Consider the following 19,385-nt stretch of genomic DNA (forward strand, 5'->3'; position numbering starts at 1 on the left):
TCCTCAGACTGGGCAGACCCAAGCTCTTTCAGAAACTGTTGTCAGGTTGGCCACGCAGAAATTCATATCCTTCTTCTCCCTCCTCTCACTTTGAGGGGATTGTTGCTTTTTAGCCATAGAACCTTCTAGTAAAGGGAAGGCCCTAGCAGTGGACATCCAGCAGTGGATAGCCACAGACTGTCCCCTAACCCTGCACTTGAGAGGCTCCCAGGTGCTGCTGAGGTCCCCTGCAGGACAGGTTTGATGACTTTGACTCTCTGCGGGTCTCACTTCTTTTGAGGCCAAACTAGCTAATGACTGTTCCGGGCCATCTGTGGCCATGGAAGCCAGAGCATCACGCATCTGCTGCATGTTTCCATCTATGGAAAATTAATTCCAAAAAGCAGACTTTTTTTTTTTTTTAAGACCGAGTCTAACTCTATCGCCCAGGCTGGAATGCAGTGGCACAATCCTGGCTCACTGCAACCTCCACCTCCTGGGTTCAAGCGATTCTCGGGCCTCAACCTCCTGGGTAGCTGGGATTACAGGTGTGTGCCACCACGCCAGGCTAATTTTTGTATTTTTAGTAGAGACAGGGTTTCACCATGTTGGCAAGGCTGGTCTCAAACTCCTGACCTCAAGTGATCCTCTCGCCTTGGCCTCCCAAAATGCTGGGATTACAGGCCTGAGCCACCGTGCCCAGCCTGAAAAAAAAAAAAGGACCCTTTATGAATCCATTTGTAAAGGCATAACATTGGTATATTTCTTTGCCACAGGGATGCCAATGACTAGGCCAGCCACCTTGAACATGGGAAAAGTGTTTCACATCAATGGCACGAGACATCTTTGAGCAGTAAGTGGGGAAGACACCATTTCAGTATGACGAGTAGAGAAACTGTGGCAAAGAGAGGAGAGAAAACTTACTTTTCTCATCAGAGCTGGAGAGCAGAACCTGGTCTCATGATTTTTTCCCCAGATGAGGTTTGTCTACCTGGTACTGCAAAGACCTGCACCAAGTTCATAACCCTCAAAACGTCTTTTACTTCTTAAAATCCAAAAACGTTGATCTAGCCCCAGGAGTTTACTGCCTCTGCAGCTGCTGAAGCCAGGGTTCCCCTGTGGGAAGGGCCAGATGCCGGGGCTGCACTGCCCCCTGGTGCTCACTGGGAGTTATGTCCCCAGTGCTGCACTCCTGATAGGGGAGTCGGGGCCCATACTTGCTTCTTCTGCCTCAACTTCCTCACATACACACTCCTCTAAATGGACAGAAGGCGACAGGGCACAGGGAAGGGCCTCACAGGCCTCCACTCACACCCCCATTCCCATAACCAGACCACCTACCAGACAGTGTTGACATATTTTTATTAATTTATTTATATTTTTGGAGAGATAGGGTCTTGCCCAGGCTGGACTTGAATTGCTGGGCTCAAGCCATCCGCCTGTCCCAGCCTCCTGAGTAGCTGGGACCAACAGGCTGTCCATGTGGTCAAAATAAGCATGGTGAGCCCAGTGTGTGCAGTCACAACCCATGGAGGTCCTTCCATGAGTGTCTGTCAAACGCAAGCTGACACTGCCTTTCTCCAGAGAGGTCCCACATCCACCAAGGACATGATGAGGTCATTGGGGACTCTTAATCCAGTGCTCCGCTTCCAATGGCCAGGCCGATGTTCTGAGGACAGGCCTGTATCTTCCCCCTTTGCAGCCATCAGGGAGTTGATGCCGTCTGTTGTCCTTGACCACTACCCAAAATGGGAACCCCTAGGGTGATCTGTCATCCCCTGTGCTGACGCCAACCCTAGCTTCTCCCCGGCCCAGTCCCACCCCTCCCCAGCATTCCCATACGTGCCCTGCACTCTGCCCCACACCCCATCTCACAGTTAGCAAACTCCAGACTGAAGGGCTCTCCCATCTTCTCCTATCTCCGGCTCTTCTCAGGCCCTGGCCTCCCTGTGATGTTCAGGTCCTGGTGAGAGTAAGTGAGAAGCTGGAGAAGGGACTGACCCCCATGCAGGCTGGCCAGGGCCAGAACAACATGCACAGGGGCTGTCAGCCCTGCAAGATTAGCGCCACCACCACCCACCTATCCAATTCAAAAGAAAAACCAGGTGCAATGAAGGTCAACAAATCCTGGTTTCCCATAAGTGATTTGATGTCTTTTTCTAAAACAGTATCAAACTTCAAGCCTTTTGCCTCCCAAAGCTTTAGCAACCTAAGCGGCATCTGATGTGCCTGTTGGGCAGGGCAATGCACACAGCTGGGGAGGGGGGAGGTGAGGCCAAGCGTGGGGACCTGGGGCCTGGTGCCCTGAGGTGAGGACCAGGAGTTAGTGAGGACCAGTGGTGGGAGAGGAGAGTGAGCTTGTGCTTTCAGAGGGACAGGGCACAGGGAGGGGCTGCAGTCAAGCAGGGGAAGTCCCTGGAGATGAGGGGACCGCGTTGGCCTGACTCCTGCCCCCCACCTGCTAAGGAGGAGAGAGGGGTCTCTGGGAAGCTACCAGAGTCTCCCTCTTGTTGTGCTGACCTGGGCGGGGAACAGACAGGATGGGATTCTAGAACAGTCTCTGTCACTCCCTGACTTGGGGAAGCTTGGGACCAGCACCCTAAGGCCCAGACCAGGCCCAGGCCAAAGAAAGCACAGGGAGAAGAATGAGGAAGTTGATGAGTAACCTGTGGTGTTCCCAGGGATGTGAGGGGGTGTGAGGGTGCAGCCCCTCCAGGCCAAGGCACCTGCTGGCTGCTCAGAGGGACGCTGTGCCACACTGGTCCTGCTGGGTTTGCGATGGGCTCAAATCCTATGCCTTCCATTTGTACGACTCCAGTTAAGTCATTCAATTGCCCCTGGCGTAAGAGAGGTGAATGGGAGGTAGAGGAGTAAACGCAATGAGTTTTCACTATTTTTTAAATTATGGGAAACTATATATCATATAAAATTTGCCATGTAACCAATGTTTAACTTACAATTCAGTAGCAGGCATGACATCTCCCCAAACAGAAACTCTGTACCTATTAAGCAGTAACTTTCTATTTTCCTCTCCCTCCAGCCCCGGGTAAGCCGTAACCTACTTTCTGTCCCTGTGAATGTGCCTATTCTAGATATTTCGTTGTGAACTCATGCAGTATTTGTCCTTTCGTGTCTGGCTTCTTTCACTTTTAGCGTAAGTTTTTGCCGGTTCACCCACCTGGCAGCACGCATCAGACTCACATTTTTTAAGGCTAAAGAGCATTCCATAGCAGGGAATACCCACGTTTTGCTTACCGTTCAGCCTGTTAACGGGAGTTTGCTTGAGGCCCCGGGAAACAGTGCGGCACTGCCCCCACTCTCCTCGGGGTCCCTGCCTTATTTTTCCAGAACTGCGGGCCAAAGGGAGATTCTGTGCTTAACCCCTGGGGGAAGCACACTCTGTGGACGCTTTCTTCATGCTAGGGTGTAACGTTGTTTCAGGAGTCTGTTTCTTTTGTAACATTCTTAAAACTCTTCCCTAAATAGAGAAAAAGACTAGATGGTCCTGAAGTGTTTCTGAAACAAAATAAAATCCGACTGCTGAATGGCGTGGGTCGCAGGGTCGCGTCCCAGAAGCCCCTGGGGGAGCCCACTCCCCGCGACCCGCGAGGAGGTGCTGCCACCTTCTGTGGCAACGGCCTCGGCAGCTGCTGACCCTCGGAGGGTGGCCCCGTGGGTTCCAGCCTCCGGCGACCCTAAGACACCGGAGGCCCCACGGAGAACGGACCCACAGGAGCGGGGCTAGGGCGCGGCTACGCACACGGGGAGCCCCGGGCCCTGCGGAGCCGCGGCCGCCAGGGGGCGCGGAGGAGCCCGCTCCTACCGCAGCCAGGCCTCGGCGCGGCTCCTCAGTCTCCGGAATCCTAGAGTCCACCGGGAGGTGGCCAGCGCAAGTCTCAGCTGGGGCGGGTGACACTTAGAGCCCAGGCCGGGGTCCAGCGCCGCTTTGGACGTGGGGACGGAAGCCTGAAGGTTTGGGTCTTTAATAGGTCCTCAGAAGGGAACACTGATTTTGATCACACCTGATTTTCTGCAGACTGTGACCCTGCGCTAAGAAGGGTCCCTCTCAGAATGCTTCGTGCCTGTTTCTCTGAGGCCGCGCGTTCCTGGAGGGCAGCAGCATCGTGCACGCGCGTGTCTGGTGCAGAGTGGGCACCTGCACCCATGCCCTCAACGTCCTGGAGCTCAGGGAAGGAGGGAGGGATGGGGAAAAGAATAAGGCTGCCCCACAGAATGGAGGGAGAAGTGAACTAGGAGCCTGAACCCTAAACACGTGTCAATCCTGCTGCTGATTCCATCCAATCAACCCAAGGATCTATTGGCACCAAAGGGGGCCAGGCCCAGGAACACTGAGGTGATCCCCCTTTGAATTCATTTGAAGGAACATGCAAGCACAACAGCCTGAACTGCGGGCTTTGAACTTAATACAAAATGCAAAGTATATAAATGTGAATACATACTTAAAGATAAGGTAGTTAAGAGCTCTATACATGTTTTCAAGTCTTATGAAAAGTTCACTAAATTTCATCACATTTTGGTCATTGTTTACTGTTATTACAGGAAAGTGTCTAGGAAATACACAGAAATATTTAGTATAAGGGGCATCAAGGCTGCAAATGACTCAAAAATAGTTCAGACCAATAAGTGTTTTAGCAACATTTTCATAAATTGTCTGAAATTATGCCAAAATATGAAGTCAAAAGTTCGGGGAAGGGGCATTTGGCAATTTGTTGGGGGTACCAGCAGGAAGCCAGCACTGGGATGAGGGGGAACATGTGCTGGGATATAGGGTTTGTATGCATGGCCCATGGAGTAGGGGCCATTGTAAACCTACATCCAGGATGGGCAGCAAGGAGGGATGGAAAGACCTGGAGTCTCATGATGGCCTGCCTGCGTGTGGGGAAGAGGAGTATGGGATGACAGCAACATATCCAAAGCCCCAGGATGGCCCACCTCTTATGCCTGGAGCTGGTACATGAGGTATGGGTGAGTCTGATTCAAAGGCCCAGGTGCGCTGCAGAACTGGCACCTCATTTATCCAGTCCCTAGGGGGAAGGCAGATTTGCAGGCTATCAGAGGTGCTGTGTGGCTCACAGTGGTTCTCAGTGACCACATCTATACCACCTTCCTTACTGGGACTGTCAAAGTTCTTCCCTGAGACTTTCCAAACTCTAAGGCAGAGGGAGAGATCCCATCCCCTTCCCTGGTCAAGAGACTATAAGGGTTGTAAGGTGGCCTTTAGAGAGATCTGGTCTCAGTGGGGAAGAGGCAGGGGAATAAAACATTCTGCATGATGCATCTTGGAAACCTATACAGAGGCTTATGAACCTAAAAATGATGTATTTGCTGGCTTTGTTCATGTTGGTACAGAAGGCTATAGAAACACTTGCATATTTAGGCAAGATGTATATAGAAATATTCACTGTAGCATTATTTGTAAAAATGAACAGATGTCTATTACCCAGAAAATGAATAAAATACTGTGGCAGCCACCTTTAGTACACCCGCTCTTGTACAGCGCGTGAACAGGACTAGGCTGCATTAGCAATAGCATATTGGGAAATTATGTGTGTGACTCTCAGAGCTGGGTCATAAAAGCCATGTGGCTTATGCCTTGCTCTCTGTTGGATTACTTGCTCTGGGAGAAAGCCAGCCACCATGTCACAAGGCCACTCAAGCAGCCCTGTGGAGAGGTCCATGTGGCAAGGAGCTGAGGCCTCTTAACGTCAACTTGCCAGTGATGTCAGTGAGCCATCGTGGAAGCAGATCCCCCAGCCCCATTGAAGCCCACAGTTGACTGTAGCCTCAGCCAACACCTTTACTGCAAGGCACCCTGCCAGACCACCCAGCTAAACCGCTGAATTCCTAACCTGCAGAACTAAGATTACGAATGTTACTATTACAGATTGTTGTGGTTTAAATTTTGTTGCCAGGATTGGGGGCATTTATTGTGGAACAATAGATAACAAATACAAATGTTACGGAATCACACAGTGGTATTTTAGCTTGCTTGTTTTTATAAAGAGGTGGAAATGCCCATGTCATAGCCTTCTCAGGAGCTCTAGTTCAGAATCTATGTGAATGCTCTGTATTTGGCACACAGCAAGTATTCCACAAACACTTGTTGCTGCACTTTTCCAATTTTGTTTCCTTCCCTTAGAATTCAAAGTGAGTTATCTCTCCCTTGATGGGCAGGTATTTTTCCCAGTTTGAATACTGTCTAAAACATTCACATTTGGTGGGATGAGTTCATCAGTTCTTACAAGTTGGAGAAGAAAACTTATCTCCTTTTCAGGACATGAGCTATAATCAGGCCAATCATACCTGAATGGAGACTACAGAAAGTGGATTTTTATCAGTGGTCTCCATTCCATCTTCCAAAGCATCTGACTCTTAGGGATGGGGTCTAATTAGACACTAATGAGGTGGAGATTTGAGAAAATGCCAATTTGAGTTCCTGGCACCTCTGCCCAGCAATACGAAGGTCTAAGGAAGATTTCATTTGTGTCTTGGTGAGAGAACTGTGTTCCCAAAATATTGAATACAACATTTTGTTTTGTTTTTTAACTTTATCAGGGTAAGCCAGAGATTTGTATAATCACATTGAGATTTATCCCTATGGGAAAAAAAAAAAACTGGACCGCTCCCACTAGGTCCCGATATATTCCCTGACTTCTGAAACGCAGGGAAAACAGCTCACATTAACATCAGGGGCCATGCCAGAGTGCTCATTGCTTCACTCACCATTTGCCAAGTTGCTTAAAACTACCGGCTTATCCAAGACACAGGGAACTTTTCTGTGCTACACTAGAGTACGGCATATATTTAAATATGAAAGAGATCATTAAAAATTCAAAGACAACAGAATTAAATGAGGGGTAAAAAAGTTGTATGCCTTTGCCAGAACAAGTTAGTTTGGTATCCCCATACTTGGGTGAGAGCCAGCTCCTCACCCAGGGGAATCTGTGCTCTACTTACGCGCAAATCTCCCAGTGAAATGCTGCTCCCTTGCAACACACTTGGACAAAACGGAGCTAAGCAGGGTGGCCCACCTCGAAGAGAGAACAAAAAGGAAGTTTGTTGGTAGTGTCTGACTATCCCCCCTCTGCTAGCCTCCTCATCTATGCCACATCTTCACAAACCTCTGCTCTCAGAGGTGTCAGCTACTGCCTTTTCCCACCCCCTAGGGTTTCAGAAAGCCTGAGTGGCATTAGATTTCGGCAGGTCCACAAACAGCATCTAAAACAGAGGTTCTGTGTGGCCAATAGGGTTTCAGGCTACCCTTTGAGAGCCTGGCACAGAACAAGGTCTCCTTTCACTTGACCCTCCTTTGCCAATACAAGGCTGCTTGGCTGGGTCCAGCACCCCATGGGGCAAATGTTCAGGCCAAGAATAGTCTTCATTCTTCCCATGAAGCTTTCAAAGTCTTCTAAAGAACACAGGAAATTGTCAGCCTCTATTTTCTGCTGAAAATGGCTGACACTAAACTTTGAACATTCTATGGATGAATCCCAAATTATGGGAACCAAGTTTGCTTGAAAAGCAGCTAAAGTTTTCATTAAAGATGACTCTGATAAACCATCTTGGCATTACTTACAAAGAATGATGTATAACTCCAATTACTAACACCTTTCGTCTTCTGACCAAAATTACCTTATTTCCATGGAAGTAACTACAAAAGACTATCTCTGTGCACAAAGAAGCAGATCCAGAGACTTACCATGGCACCATGCACATTTCCTAAAAATAAACCGTCACTAAAACTGAGAAGAAATAATACTTTCTGGTCTGTTATGACCCCAGCAGATTGGCACATTCTCGAGGTCTGGACACCTTAACGTGTGCAGCCAAAATGTAATCCTCACTCCAAACCAGCAAGGAAGGCATGGGGCCTGTTTTATAGCTGAAGAAACATTCATAGAAGTTACATGCCCAATTCACAGAGTTGGGGTCTAAACTGAGACAATTAGCGTGTCTGGTGCTTTCTGCTTCTCCAGGCTGCCTGGTGGCCAGCCGCCCCTCTTAATCAGGGAGCATCTGCTCTGTGCTAACAACTCTGTAGAAGAGCATGCTTCAGAAAGGTGGCAGTGTAGCAGACCAGGTGCTTGTAAGACATAAGATTTAAGCACAGGCCCTGGTGTAACCAAGACCAGTTCAAACTCTCGTTCTGCCAGTTACCATCTATTGAATAAGCTACTAAACATCTTACACCCTGTTTCCTCATCCTTTTGCAGATGAGGAAACAGGGTGTAAGATGTTTAGTTAACTTATTCATTTATTAGATAATGTATTAAGAAGTTACCTTAATAGATAACTTACCCAATTGTTATCATTAAGGATTAAATAACACATGTTAACTACTTAGGTTACCATCTGGAACAGGACAGTTTTGGGAAGTTGTTATTACAAAAGGGGCAGGTAAAATTCTGGATGAAGTACAAGGGCTTACATTTGCAAGCTTATTATTAGAAAGGACTTCGATTTGCTGGTGTGGCAAATTTTCCTTTCAAATCAAGTAGGACATCACAGCAGTCTTCACTAGGACCTTCCTTGGTGATTCAACAATAACTATTAACTATCCACATACTGCCTAGATCGATGGCCTCCAAGGTGCAAAGTAATAATTCATTGGGGCTTGGGGAAAAAGTGCAAACCTTTTTATTTCACTCTTTCAAATTTTGTCCCATAATGTTCACATTAGTGTAGCAGTACATTTGTTGATACATATTTTCATTGATCAATACATATAATTATGGACACGAGCTCAACAAATATTTTTGTAAGGAAACAGCATCAGGTTTGGAGACCGTGATCTAGATAACTTTGAGTCAACATTTCGCTCCTGATGCATTCACAGCTATCAAGCCATCTTTCCTTTTTTCCCCTTACCTACCACATTCTGACTTCTAGTTTCTCCAAGAGGACAAACATATTAAGATGCGGTGGGTCAGAATGTGCAGGTGGTAATGTGACAACCAGCTAATGAGTCTGAGAGGCATGGGTATCTCCTCAGCTTTCAAGATTACAGCCTGAGCTACACAGAAATAAACTGTGTCCACTTGCTTGTGAACCTGATATGGAAGCAATGATATCCCATTCCACTAGGTGGCAGCAAAACTCTACCCACAAGGTGCCCAAGTGGTTCACTGGTATTATTAGTGCTTACTTGTTCAGCCCCACTTAATTAGCAGAAAGACAGTGGCTAACAGGATACTTCAATTACATAATGCCTCCAACAGTGGAGAACAGACACTGCCATTTTGCTTTCTACAGGCTGGCCTTTCCTTAGGCCTACCTGAATTGTACATGTATTGTGAATGATCCTCTCAGAAATCCGCAGGCCAAATGGCAAAAAGAGCCTTTACTTAAGCCTGGAGTCAACAATCCAAAGTCCTAGTAAAGTTATATAGATCCTGTATCAGATTCAGGTGAAACCCCGGGCATGCCATGGATAAAGACTTCTGAAAGTTTTCATTAGGATGGTAGAATAATGAATGTGTCTTACAAATTTATTATTATAATACATAGAATTTTGAAATAATATTCCCCAGAAGCAGTAGTACTTAACCAGTCAGGCAGGCAGTCTATATACATTTTTTACCTTTGCATTCTCCAAATTCAGTAGGTTGTTGTTAGCCTCCCTAAAACCAAACATTTTTGGCTAGAGGTGTTAACCCAATCTCTCAACACAAAAACTGAAAAAAATAAACACCCAAACAACAATCTCTCTGCTACTGACTTATAATTATTCCCTCTGCTTAGGTCATTAATTTTAAAAAGTAAATAGGGTAAAACATTTCAAGATAATAAACTAGGCTACATTACTTACTTAATTTCTTAAATTATGCATTACGTTAAAATCTGTCACTTGACCTTGAGAAAAGAAATGACACCACCCTCTCTCCAGTTAAAAAAATTTCAGTTTCCAGGGACTTGAGAGTATATTTAATCTGAATGAGTCAGAAACTCTTCTCAGAGGCCGGGCATGATGGCTCATGCTTGTAATCCCAGAACTTTGGGAGGCTGCAAAAAATACAAAAATTAGCCAGGCGTGGTTGTGCACACCTGCAATCCCAGATACTCAGGGGGCTGAGGCAGGAGGACTGCTTGAGCCCAGAGGGTTAAGGCTGCAGTCGAGTCGTGTTTGTGCCACTGCACTCCAACCTGGGCAATGAAGCAAGACCCTGTTTGGAAAAAAAAAAAATTGTTCTCAGAAAAATAAGCACACAAATGAGAGAAAAATGAATAGAGAGATATGGTATCTCTTAAATTAGAAAATCAGCACATATGCATTCTAAATGAGACAAGCATATAAGAGATGTCATCGTAGAGGAGGCAAACTCAAGTTGAAAAGTTTCTTCCCAAACATACTCTACTCTTGTACATCGACTGTAGGATATTTAAGACCCCACACGCTATTACATCACAACATCGTTTATTATGTGAATTTTTTACAATACAAACAAAAAATACAGAAATGCAATATATGAATACAGCTAAATGCAGAATGGTGACTTTTTTCTCTTTAAGAGGCCATGATTCCCATTTCTAGTAAAATAAACAGACTGCATATACGTAGAAACAGGTTGGTCATTAGCTTCACAATTTTGCCTAGAAATGATCTATAAATGCATTTTCCCCCCTGCTACTTACCATAAAGTGTAAAAAGGGAGTTAAAGGAAAGTTTCCTTGTTGGTTCCTACCATATGAAAGATGCTATATTCTATTTTAGCAGGGCCAATATATGGAAAATATCTAAATTAAATGTTATTACAAAAATGAAGCAGTAATGAGATTCTGGCTAAAGAGGGCACTAAATGAGAATAATATATATTTAAAGAATCCAAAACAAACAAACAAAAAGAGGTTGTTATAAAAAAGCTCTAGGTGCACTGTAAGCATATAGGGTTTTTTTTTTTCCATGTGTATTTTTAAACAATGGAAGTGTCAAAAAATAGGGTCAACTGTGTTAGACTAAATTACATTATTGTATATGCTGCATTGAATGGAACCGTTGTATTATAATTATCATAGAGAAGCACAGTTTGCATCATATTATGGCAATTTATCCTCAATGAAAATCTTCCAGAGTCCTTTTATTTTGGAATATCCTGTAAACAATCAAACCACCAGAACATGATTGTACAACAGTAAAATGTTCTCTTGCATTAAACTGAAGATATCTGTTTAATAAAAAAAGAAAATGTAGGAAAGGTACTTAGAGCTCTTACTTTCTAAGTACAGAACACCCTAGACAATTCAAGGCATCTTAATCTCCATCAAGAACAACAAAAAAAAGTAATTTTTGTCATGCTGTTAAATCCATCATTATGGATAAAACTGGTGCAAATTGGTCAAACGGATCCAACAAACACTGATGTCCAAGCTGGCATATTGGCAACTAATACGTAACTGGTGGTCAATAGAGAGTTTAAAAGATCTTCCCTTTCTTCTTGTTCTTTTCCAAGGTTCTAAAGGATAAAAGGAAAATAATCAAGATGAGTAACCATTTTATCAACATGATAGACAACATGATAACAACAGCTAACCCAATTACAATGTTGGGATTTTCAGATACTACTTTTTCATTGAAAAAAATTAAGAGATTTAGAAGTAAACAGCTAAGACAATGTTAATCTATAATAGTATTTTCTTAGACAATCAAATATTTGACAAAACTCCAGGATAAGCAGTAAAAAAATATGGCAAAACCCCATTTTAATATACAAGAACAATTCTTCCCAAACGAAACAGCACAAACTAAAAAGTATCAACTGGCATCAAACAGGGTGCTCTTTTCCCCCACTGTCATTTGCATTTTGAAGTGCAATTGCTTTTACAAATCTATTTTCCTCTTCTTTGGGGAAAATGTTAACAGTAGGGTAGTGTAGCAGAACAAATGTCAAATCTCAAAATGTTTAGTAACGAAGATAAACTATATAATCCTTACAGGAATGCCACTTTTCAGTTTTAAATGAAACTATTAAGGAAAAGAAAACTAAGGTGCAAATATTATTGAATTTTGTATAAATTAAGAGAAAGTAATTGATTAGCTGTATTGGAAATTAAATATCTAACATTTTGTCTTAAGAATTTTATCGTAAAAACATAATTCAACACAGTTAAAACGTACCCCTAAATATCTAATAGATTTTGAAGAATGTTCCCTTTGTGTGCCAAAAATTGAAAACAACCCTTATGTCCAACAATTGGGGGGAGGAGGTAAGAAATCCAATTAAGGTGAGTTAACTGGGGATAATGTCATGAAGTTGCTAAATCATAATTATGAAGATTAAGTCATGAAAGATGTACTGAAAAAATACTGCTAATGGACACAGACTGTATCCATCCATATAAAAATATTTATCCATGAAAACCACTGTGTTTGGAATGCATAATGGGTGATGACTTTTTAAGTGTTATTCTAATGTTTTTTAAATAAGTAGGAAAACAATTCTTTAAAACATTAATACACACATTTCTTAGTAATCTGCTATTAGTTACCTCGAAGAGTTCTGTTGTTCTAAAATACGTTGCTGAGCTTCCCAGTTTGCTTTCTCATCCTCAAACTGACGACGTTTTTCCTCCAATTCTTTGTGCTGTGCTTCCAAATTCTTTTTCATTTGCTCATGGCGCCGCTGGAGCTAAATCACAGCACAATATATAAAACAAAACTAAGAAATCAGAAGCAGAAGTATGTTTCATCCAGATACCCTAATGATAAGGAGTATAAGCACTATTTGAATAGCCCTGTTGTAAATTCAGAGTACTACCTGGAAAGCACTGTCAAGGACTCCTCCTCCTTTAGGACCTGCCACCCAAAAGGCCAGTGACCCAAGACAATAATCTTCGGAAACAGGAAAAAAAAAAAAAAAGCAACAAACTTAACAGTGTGGAGTACTTTATAATGGAAAATTACTATCTTATCTCGTTCTTCTTTAATCACAAATATGTTGGAGGCTAGGCAGTGAAGACATCACTGTTCTCATTGTACAGATGAGGAAACAGTTGCAGAATTTAACTGACTTGCCCAAGATTGCTAGCCAGAAAGTGGAAGAACCAGGACTTGAATAAGCCTCCTATTTCCAAGTTTAGAAAGCTAAGACAAGTGAAAAGAAAGCAGGTAGTTTAGGACCCTAAGAGCTCAAAGATGCCAGTAAAGTACTCTGATTCCTGTAAGCAGTGGTTCTCAGACATTGGTCTTCATGCAAATCATCTGGGATGTTTGTTAAAAATACAGAATCCTGGACCTCACTCAGACGTACTGAATTAGAATATCTGGGTGTTAAGTCTGGAAATGTGGATTTTCAACAAGTTACAGTGATTCTAATGCAGGTGATCCTTCCTCCTATGTGTATTAATACTGTAAAGAATGCTGACTGAGAGGTAGTAAACATTCATGCAAAGTAACTGCAGAAACAAAGTGCTTTAAGTCCAAGAGATCATTAGATAAATAATTTCATTTAGGTGCAAGTCAATCCATTTCTGAAAAAAAAAAGAGCCAACAAATTTAAAAAATCAGATTAAATCCTTCTATGCCAAATACCCAAGGACTATTCAAAACCTTCAGTTATCCAGGAATTATGTTCTGTCATAGATTTTACTATACTGGTGAGTTAACATTAACATAATGTTAATATATAACTATTATATATATTATATACATATTATATATTGTTATATATTATAATTTTGCATACAATTTTTCCTTTTTGCAAGCCCGAAGTGACTTCAGATTTATTCCTATTTCAATTATTTCATGCAATTCCTACAAAACAAAATCACCTAAGACACACTTAAGCAAACATGAGTCAAATCTGAGGTGAAATCTTCCTGATGACAGCAAACAAGTTACTAAGAAATGTCAGAAAGTAGGAACATAAGAAAATGTCTCTAGTTATTTTTTTTAAATGAAGAGAATCACATATACACAATTCAGAATAGTAGTTACCTCTGGGAATGAGAGAGAGGGATACAATAGGGGACAGGCACACAGGGTCTTCAAATGAGTTGATAACATTCTCTTTTTTTAAGTCAGGTGGTAGGCTTACAGTGTTCATCATTCTTTAACTTAATTTATGTTACATATAAGCAATTATCTTTTGTGTTAACTGCATGTAGATAAAGGTATAGGTCACAATCTGACTCTTAAGAAACCCATGGGGTCAGATGCCTTCCAAAGTTCAATATTTTTCAGTTATTAAAACGACAACACCGCTTAGAAAGGATTATATACTATATTTATAAAATACCTCCTGGGCTATCTGGGGCAACAAGTATCATCAAACACATTACTTTTTATTTGTTGCAGTAAAATATATAAATATTCACAATATGTAGGATTAAAACTTAGTTCATGTTAGGTTTTGCAGTTTTCAGAGTTTTTTCCATTCTGAAATTGTGAAAAACAGGACTGTGGACCTATCTAGCTTAACTTAAAAATTAACTGGGTTCAAATGCTGGCATACTAAGTTAATTTATCCTTCTTCTTATCTATAAAGGAGAGATGGGCAATAATACCTACCTTGTAGGGCTGTGGTGTGCGCTAGACAACACAATAAATGAAAGATGCTTGGTGCTGTGGCTGATGTACTGTGCTGCTAGCTGTGCCCCCAAACAAGTATTTCCAGCATAATGGATTTAAGGAGAGACTGTATTAAACAAGGCTAAAAGGGTTTCTTTACCTATTTATGTATTCACATGTATATTTACATAATATGTATCATGTATCATATACATGATGATTTGCAAACTCATTACCACACGGATGTTGGTAAATACACTCTAGATGTGGTTTCATAAAAGACAAAGAATCTAGAATGAGCATGCCTAATTCTCTAATGGCTTAGAGTATCCGGTGGGAACCTTGGCTCAGAGCTCTTCACAGGTCCTTGAAGTGTTAACATTCCATCCTTCAAAGAATAGTTCTTCAAAACTATCTTCACCATTCACAGTAATCATTAAAATTCCCAAAGGGTTCCTTGGCTACAGGTTCACAATTACTTGTTTGTAATATTTACTCTTAGCAACATGTCCTAAAATACATCTGCCTCAAATATAACTTAAACTACTTTTAGATTCTCAATGGAATCTAAGTGTGGAGATAATATAGTAGGACTCTTGATTATTTCTGTTTTTTTTTCCCCTTTTGGATATAGATTTTCCAGATTATATGTGAATTACTGAATAAGTAGAGATTCAATGCATATATTTAACAACAGGCTGATAAATTAATCCCCAAAATGTCATGTTAAGAACTTCATTAATTTATAATACAATAGCAATAGCTAAGACAGTGATTCTTGATTGGGGGTGTGTATGCATGCACATTTTGGTTTGCCCAATGATAGGAGGGCACTGCTATTAGCATTTAGTGGCAGTGCCAGGGATGCTAGTCCTGTAGTGCTCAGCAGTCTCAAACCAGGAGGAATTATTCCATACCCCTGCTAAATTAAACTCACAACAAACATAACAACAGTGAAAGATTTTAATAAGAAATTACAAGAAAAGCCCAATAATGTAAGAGAAATGATGTGGAATAAAAACATTTCCTCGAAATTATTTAATACTTTCTCATTCCGTGCACTCTATTTACTCAATGGATTACAGTACTTTTGTTATGCCTTTAGTCAAAAAAGGTTTCCGTATTTTATGCAGTAATTATAAAAGCAATGAGATCAACTGTAAGAATATAACAAAAGAGATCTGAATCTCTTCTTAATACACTTAGATACAAATATTGTATTAGTGAAGCCACATAAAACAGGGATCTTACTAAATTTTATCATTAAAGATTGTTTTAAAAGTATTTTATATTACTGTCATCCATATATATATATATATATATATGTATATGTATATAATTTTGAGACAAGGTCTAGCTCTGTCACCCAGGCTGGGGTGCAGTGGCACAATCATGGCTCACTACAGCCTCGATCTCCCAGGCTCAAGAAATCTTCCTGCCTCAGCCTCCTGAGTAGCTGGGACCATAGGCGCAGGCCATCATGCCCAACTATTTTTAAAAATTTTTTGTAGAGACTGGGTCTTGCCACGTTGCCCAGGCTGGTCTCAAACTCCTGGACTCAAGCAATCCTCCTTCTTTGGCCTCCCAAACTGCTGGGATTACAGATGTGAGCCACCACACCTGGACTTCCTCTCATATATTTTAAAATAATTTATTATTTTATAGGGTTGTTTGTTTTTTGAGGCAAATTCTTGATCTGTCGCCCAGGCTGGAGTGCAGTGACATGATCTCGGCTCAGTGCAACCTCCGCCTCCCAGATTCAAGAGATTCTCCAGCCTCAGCCTCCCAAGTAGCTGGGATTACAGGCACTCACCACCACATCCAGATAATTTTTGTATTTTTAATAGAGATGAGGTTTCACCATGTTGGCCAGGCTAGTCTCAAACTTCTGAACTCAAGTGATCTGCGTGCCTCAGACTCCCAAAGTGCTGGCGTTACAGGCATGAGCCACCATGTCCAGCCTATTTTATAATTTTTAATTATAACAAATTGATGTGGAGAAAACTTCATACTTAAATCACTGTTATTTTGGGGTTACCCATAGTTTTTTTTCTACTATTCTCAGACATCTATCGAACTAACTGCTCTATGGATTTTTATGTTCAGTTTATCTTTTTCTCCATCTTTTCTTTCTTGCCACCTATTGAAGGAAATGTCTCCAAGGTCTTTGTGATTAATAGAAACTAAATGTATAACTCAACATCTAGAAGGGTTTCAAGATAGTAGATATGTCTTCTGGGATGTTTTGTCATTACCCTGCCCAATGTTGTAACACTAGGAACTACCTTGACACTATATTATAAATAAAGAAGGCCCAACCTGTTAACAAAAATATCACATTCCCTAATTTTCTCTCCCTTAATTGTGTGGAATTTATCCAGGCATATCTTTAGTTCAATAAAGGTTATCTCCCTCTTTTTCACTCATACACAAATAAGTATGGTCAATTATTATTATCCTAACACTAGTTTTTGTGCATAAATCCACCCCCAAACTCTCATCTTTAGTGTTCTTATGCCACTTGTATGGAATGGTTTGTCATTTTATTTTTCACAACTCAAATTTGTTCATTATAACTTTAATAATTCATTATAAGTATTCTATTACACTGTCCTACCGAATATACTATGTCCATGCACTTATGTATTGAAGTATATATTATTATAAACACAGTGCTTGCTTCTAGAAATTTCTCCATTTTGTTACACTAGGGTATTAATTTTGAAAAAATATGTATAAAAAGGTTATATTATCTATAAATTTTACTGAAGATACTACTTAAAAAGGAACACAATGTCTGCTAAGAGACGGAATATTAGACTGATTACCTCAGCTTCAGAGTCCTTCAGTTTTTGAACTTTTTCTTTGACCTTCATCTCAAACACCTGCTCCATCTCCATCTCCATCTTCTTCATTTTAGCTACATGCTCCCTTCTTTCTTCTTCCATTTGTGCCAGAGGGCTCCTGTCATGAATATTAAGGGTAATCATTAAATGTCTGTGAATAAAAATTATAATACAGAACTATGAAACAGCTGATGAAAACAAATGAGATGCTATATATGTATGTCATTATTAATATATTTATAACCTAGAACTTCTTTCCATATTTCATATATAAAACTTACTATGAAAAAAATCTAAAAAACAAAGATGTTCTCTAAACCTACTGCATATCAAATCTAAGGATGACATACCAAATAAACTGTAGAAGGAAAATGGGAAAAAAATTCCCAAAATACATTCACGGAATAAAACATTAGAAGAAAATCATTTAATTTTGTTCTTTAAACAACACTTTAACATGAAAAATAGAAAACGAGTAATGAAGTTAACATATGTAGAATATTTTTAGTTTTACCAGAATTTCAAGTGTTACAATCTCTTCTAAGACAGCTACTAACACCACCAAAATTATTATTTATTTTGGTAACTGAACTGATATGTTGGAAACAACTACTAGTCAATACCTAGAGCACTATTTAGGCATACAGAATATTTCTGGGCCCCTTATGATCACTTCAATGCTCTTGAAAATTCATTCTACTTAACTCAAATATTTCACTGTCTTAAGTTTTAAAGATGTTCAGTGATTTAAAACACACACACATACTTTAGAGATAATCAGGAGCAAATATTTTGTTACTAATTATTTTTAAATGCAAAAAAAATAAGACATAAGCACAGTTAAATAAAAAAAAAAAATGTTCACTCTGTTGACGTTAAAGTCCATGGACTCAAATCTCTTTGTAGAGTTGTGTTCAAAATTTCCACACTGAGATATATTTACGGGTGGGCTTTATGTTAAGGCTAATACACTTACACAGAGACACAAGAGAATGCCAAAGTACCTAGTGCTTTCAGCCCAGGAGCAGAAAGTGGGCTCTTTGCTTTGAGAATCTCTGAAAATTATTTAATACCCTGGGACAAATTAAAGAGATAGGTCCTTCTTTGACTTTGTTAATAAAGCATGCTTGTTTTGCCTCCATAAAAACAGGCTTTGACCATTGACTGAGGTTTATATTTTAAATGGGTAAATTTTATTGTAATACACAAATTTTTTTAAAAAAATTAACTCATGGCTTAAAAACGAAAACCAGACCTTGGATTTCACCCATAACTTTAAGGCTAGTCATTTTAACCCTGATTTGACATACTCTTATTATGGTGACTTTTCTCCTTATTAGGCTAAATGTCTCTGACCATCACAGCAATTTTCTTTTCTAACAAGGAAGCAGGCAAGAGAGCTAGATAGAAAATGTTAGAAACAAAACAAAAAGGACAGAATATTGGCTACCAGTTTTTCTTAACAAAAAGGCAAGAACAAAGATGTGATATAATGCTATGATTAAGATGATCTGTTTTCACAATTGCATAAATTAGAATAAAATGTTATTTAACTTAAAGATATTTCTTCACTAAAAGAAAACTTACTTCTACATGCTAACCTGAGATATATTTTTCCAATTAAACAATGAATCAAAAGTTCTGAAAATGAAACTAACTAGACATATTAACTTAGAACAAGAACCTGCATTTTAAAAGTGGAGTCAGCTGAAAAACATTTTCAAGTGTAAATACCATTTTTTTTTGTTAAAAGTTGAGATGCTTCTTAATAATATATTCCTCATATTAATGGCAGGTGTTTTTAATACAGTTGCCTCTGATCTCTTGAGCACACACAATGTCAGTGACTGCCCTGAAACAGCACACCAAATGTGTGTTTGTGTTTGCCAGCATTCTTCCGGTGAAAGGGTCCAAAGCTTTTGTTAGATTTTCAAAGAGTTTGTAATTCCCACTGTCCCCTAACACCCCAAAAATCTTTTTTAGTCTCTAAAAAAGAAATAATCTAAAAACAATTCTTTAATTGCTAACCTTAAGTA

The 19,385-nt window shown here is 40.6% G+C and overlaps 1 protein-coding gene and 1 long non-coding RNA gene across 6 annotated transcripts in view; both read right to left on the minus strand.

Annotated features, from left to right (window-relative positions):
* Positions 1–1,379: 1,379 nt before the first annotated feature.
* Positions 1,380–3,700, minus strand: LOC129489474 (uncharacterized). 2 transcript variants are annotated; one of them, XR_010113602.1, is made up of 3 exons: positions 3,235–3,700; positions 1,855–1,942; positions 1,380–1,718 (listed from the first exon to the last, which is right to left on the minus strand). It is a non-coding gene; the product is annotated as an uncharacterized lncRNA (long non-coding RNA). The 2 variants fall into 2 exon arrangements; XR_008659996.2 differs by lacking the exon at positions 3,235–3,700 and adding an exon at positions 2,646–2,798.
* Positions 3,701–10,397: 6,697 nt separating this feature from the next.
* SEPTIN7 (septin 7) overlaps positions 10,398–19,385 on the minus strand; it is a 114,307-nt gene continuing 105,319 nt past the window's right edge. For all 4 annotated transcript variants that reach the window (XM_055293433.2, XM_055293430.2, XM_055293432.2 and 1 more), the window contains exons 11-13: positions 17,332–17,467; positions 12,484–12,623; positions 10,398–11,450 (exon numbers count right to left, since the gene is read on the minus strand). In XM_055293433.2, coding sequence (XP_055149408.1) covers positions 11,411–11,450; positions 12,484–12,623; positions 17,332–17,467 — 316 coding nt within the window. In that variant the 3' untranslated portion in view covers positions 10,398–11,410. The remainder of the gene's footprint in view (positions 11,451–12,483; positions 12,624–17,331; positions 17,468–19,385) is intronic.

Source organism: Symphalangus syndactylus, chromosome 9, assembly GCF_028878055.3.
Source record: "Symphalangus syndactylus isolate Jambi chromosome 9, NHGRI_mSymSyn1-v2.1_pri, whole genome shotgun sequence".
NCBI classification, from domain to species: domain Eukaryota; kingdom Metazoa; phylum Chordata; class Mammalia; order Primates; family Hylobatidae; genus Symphalangus; species Symphalangus syndactylus.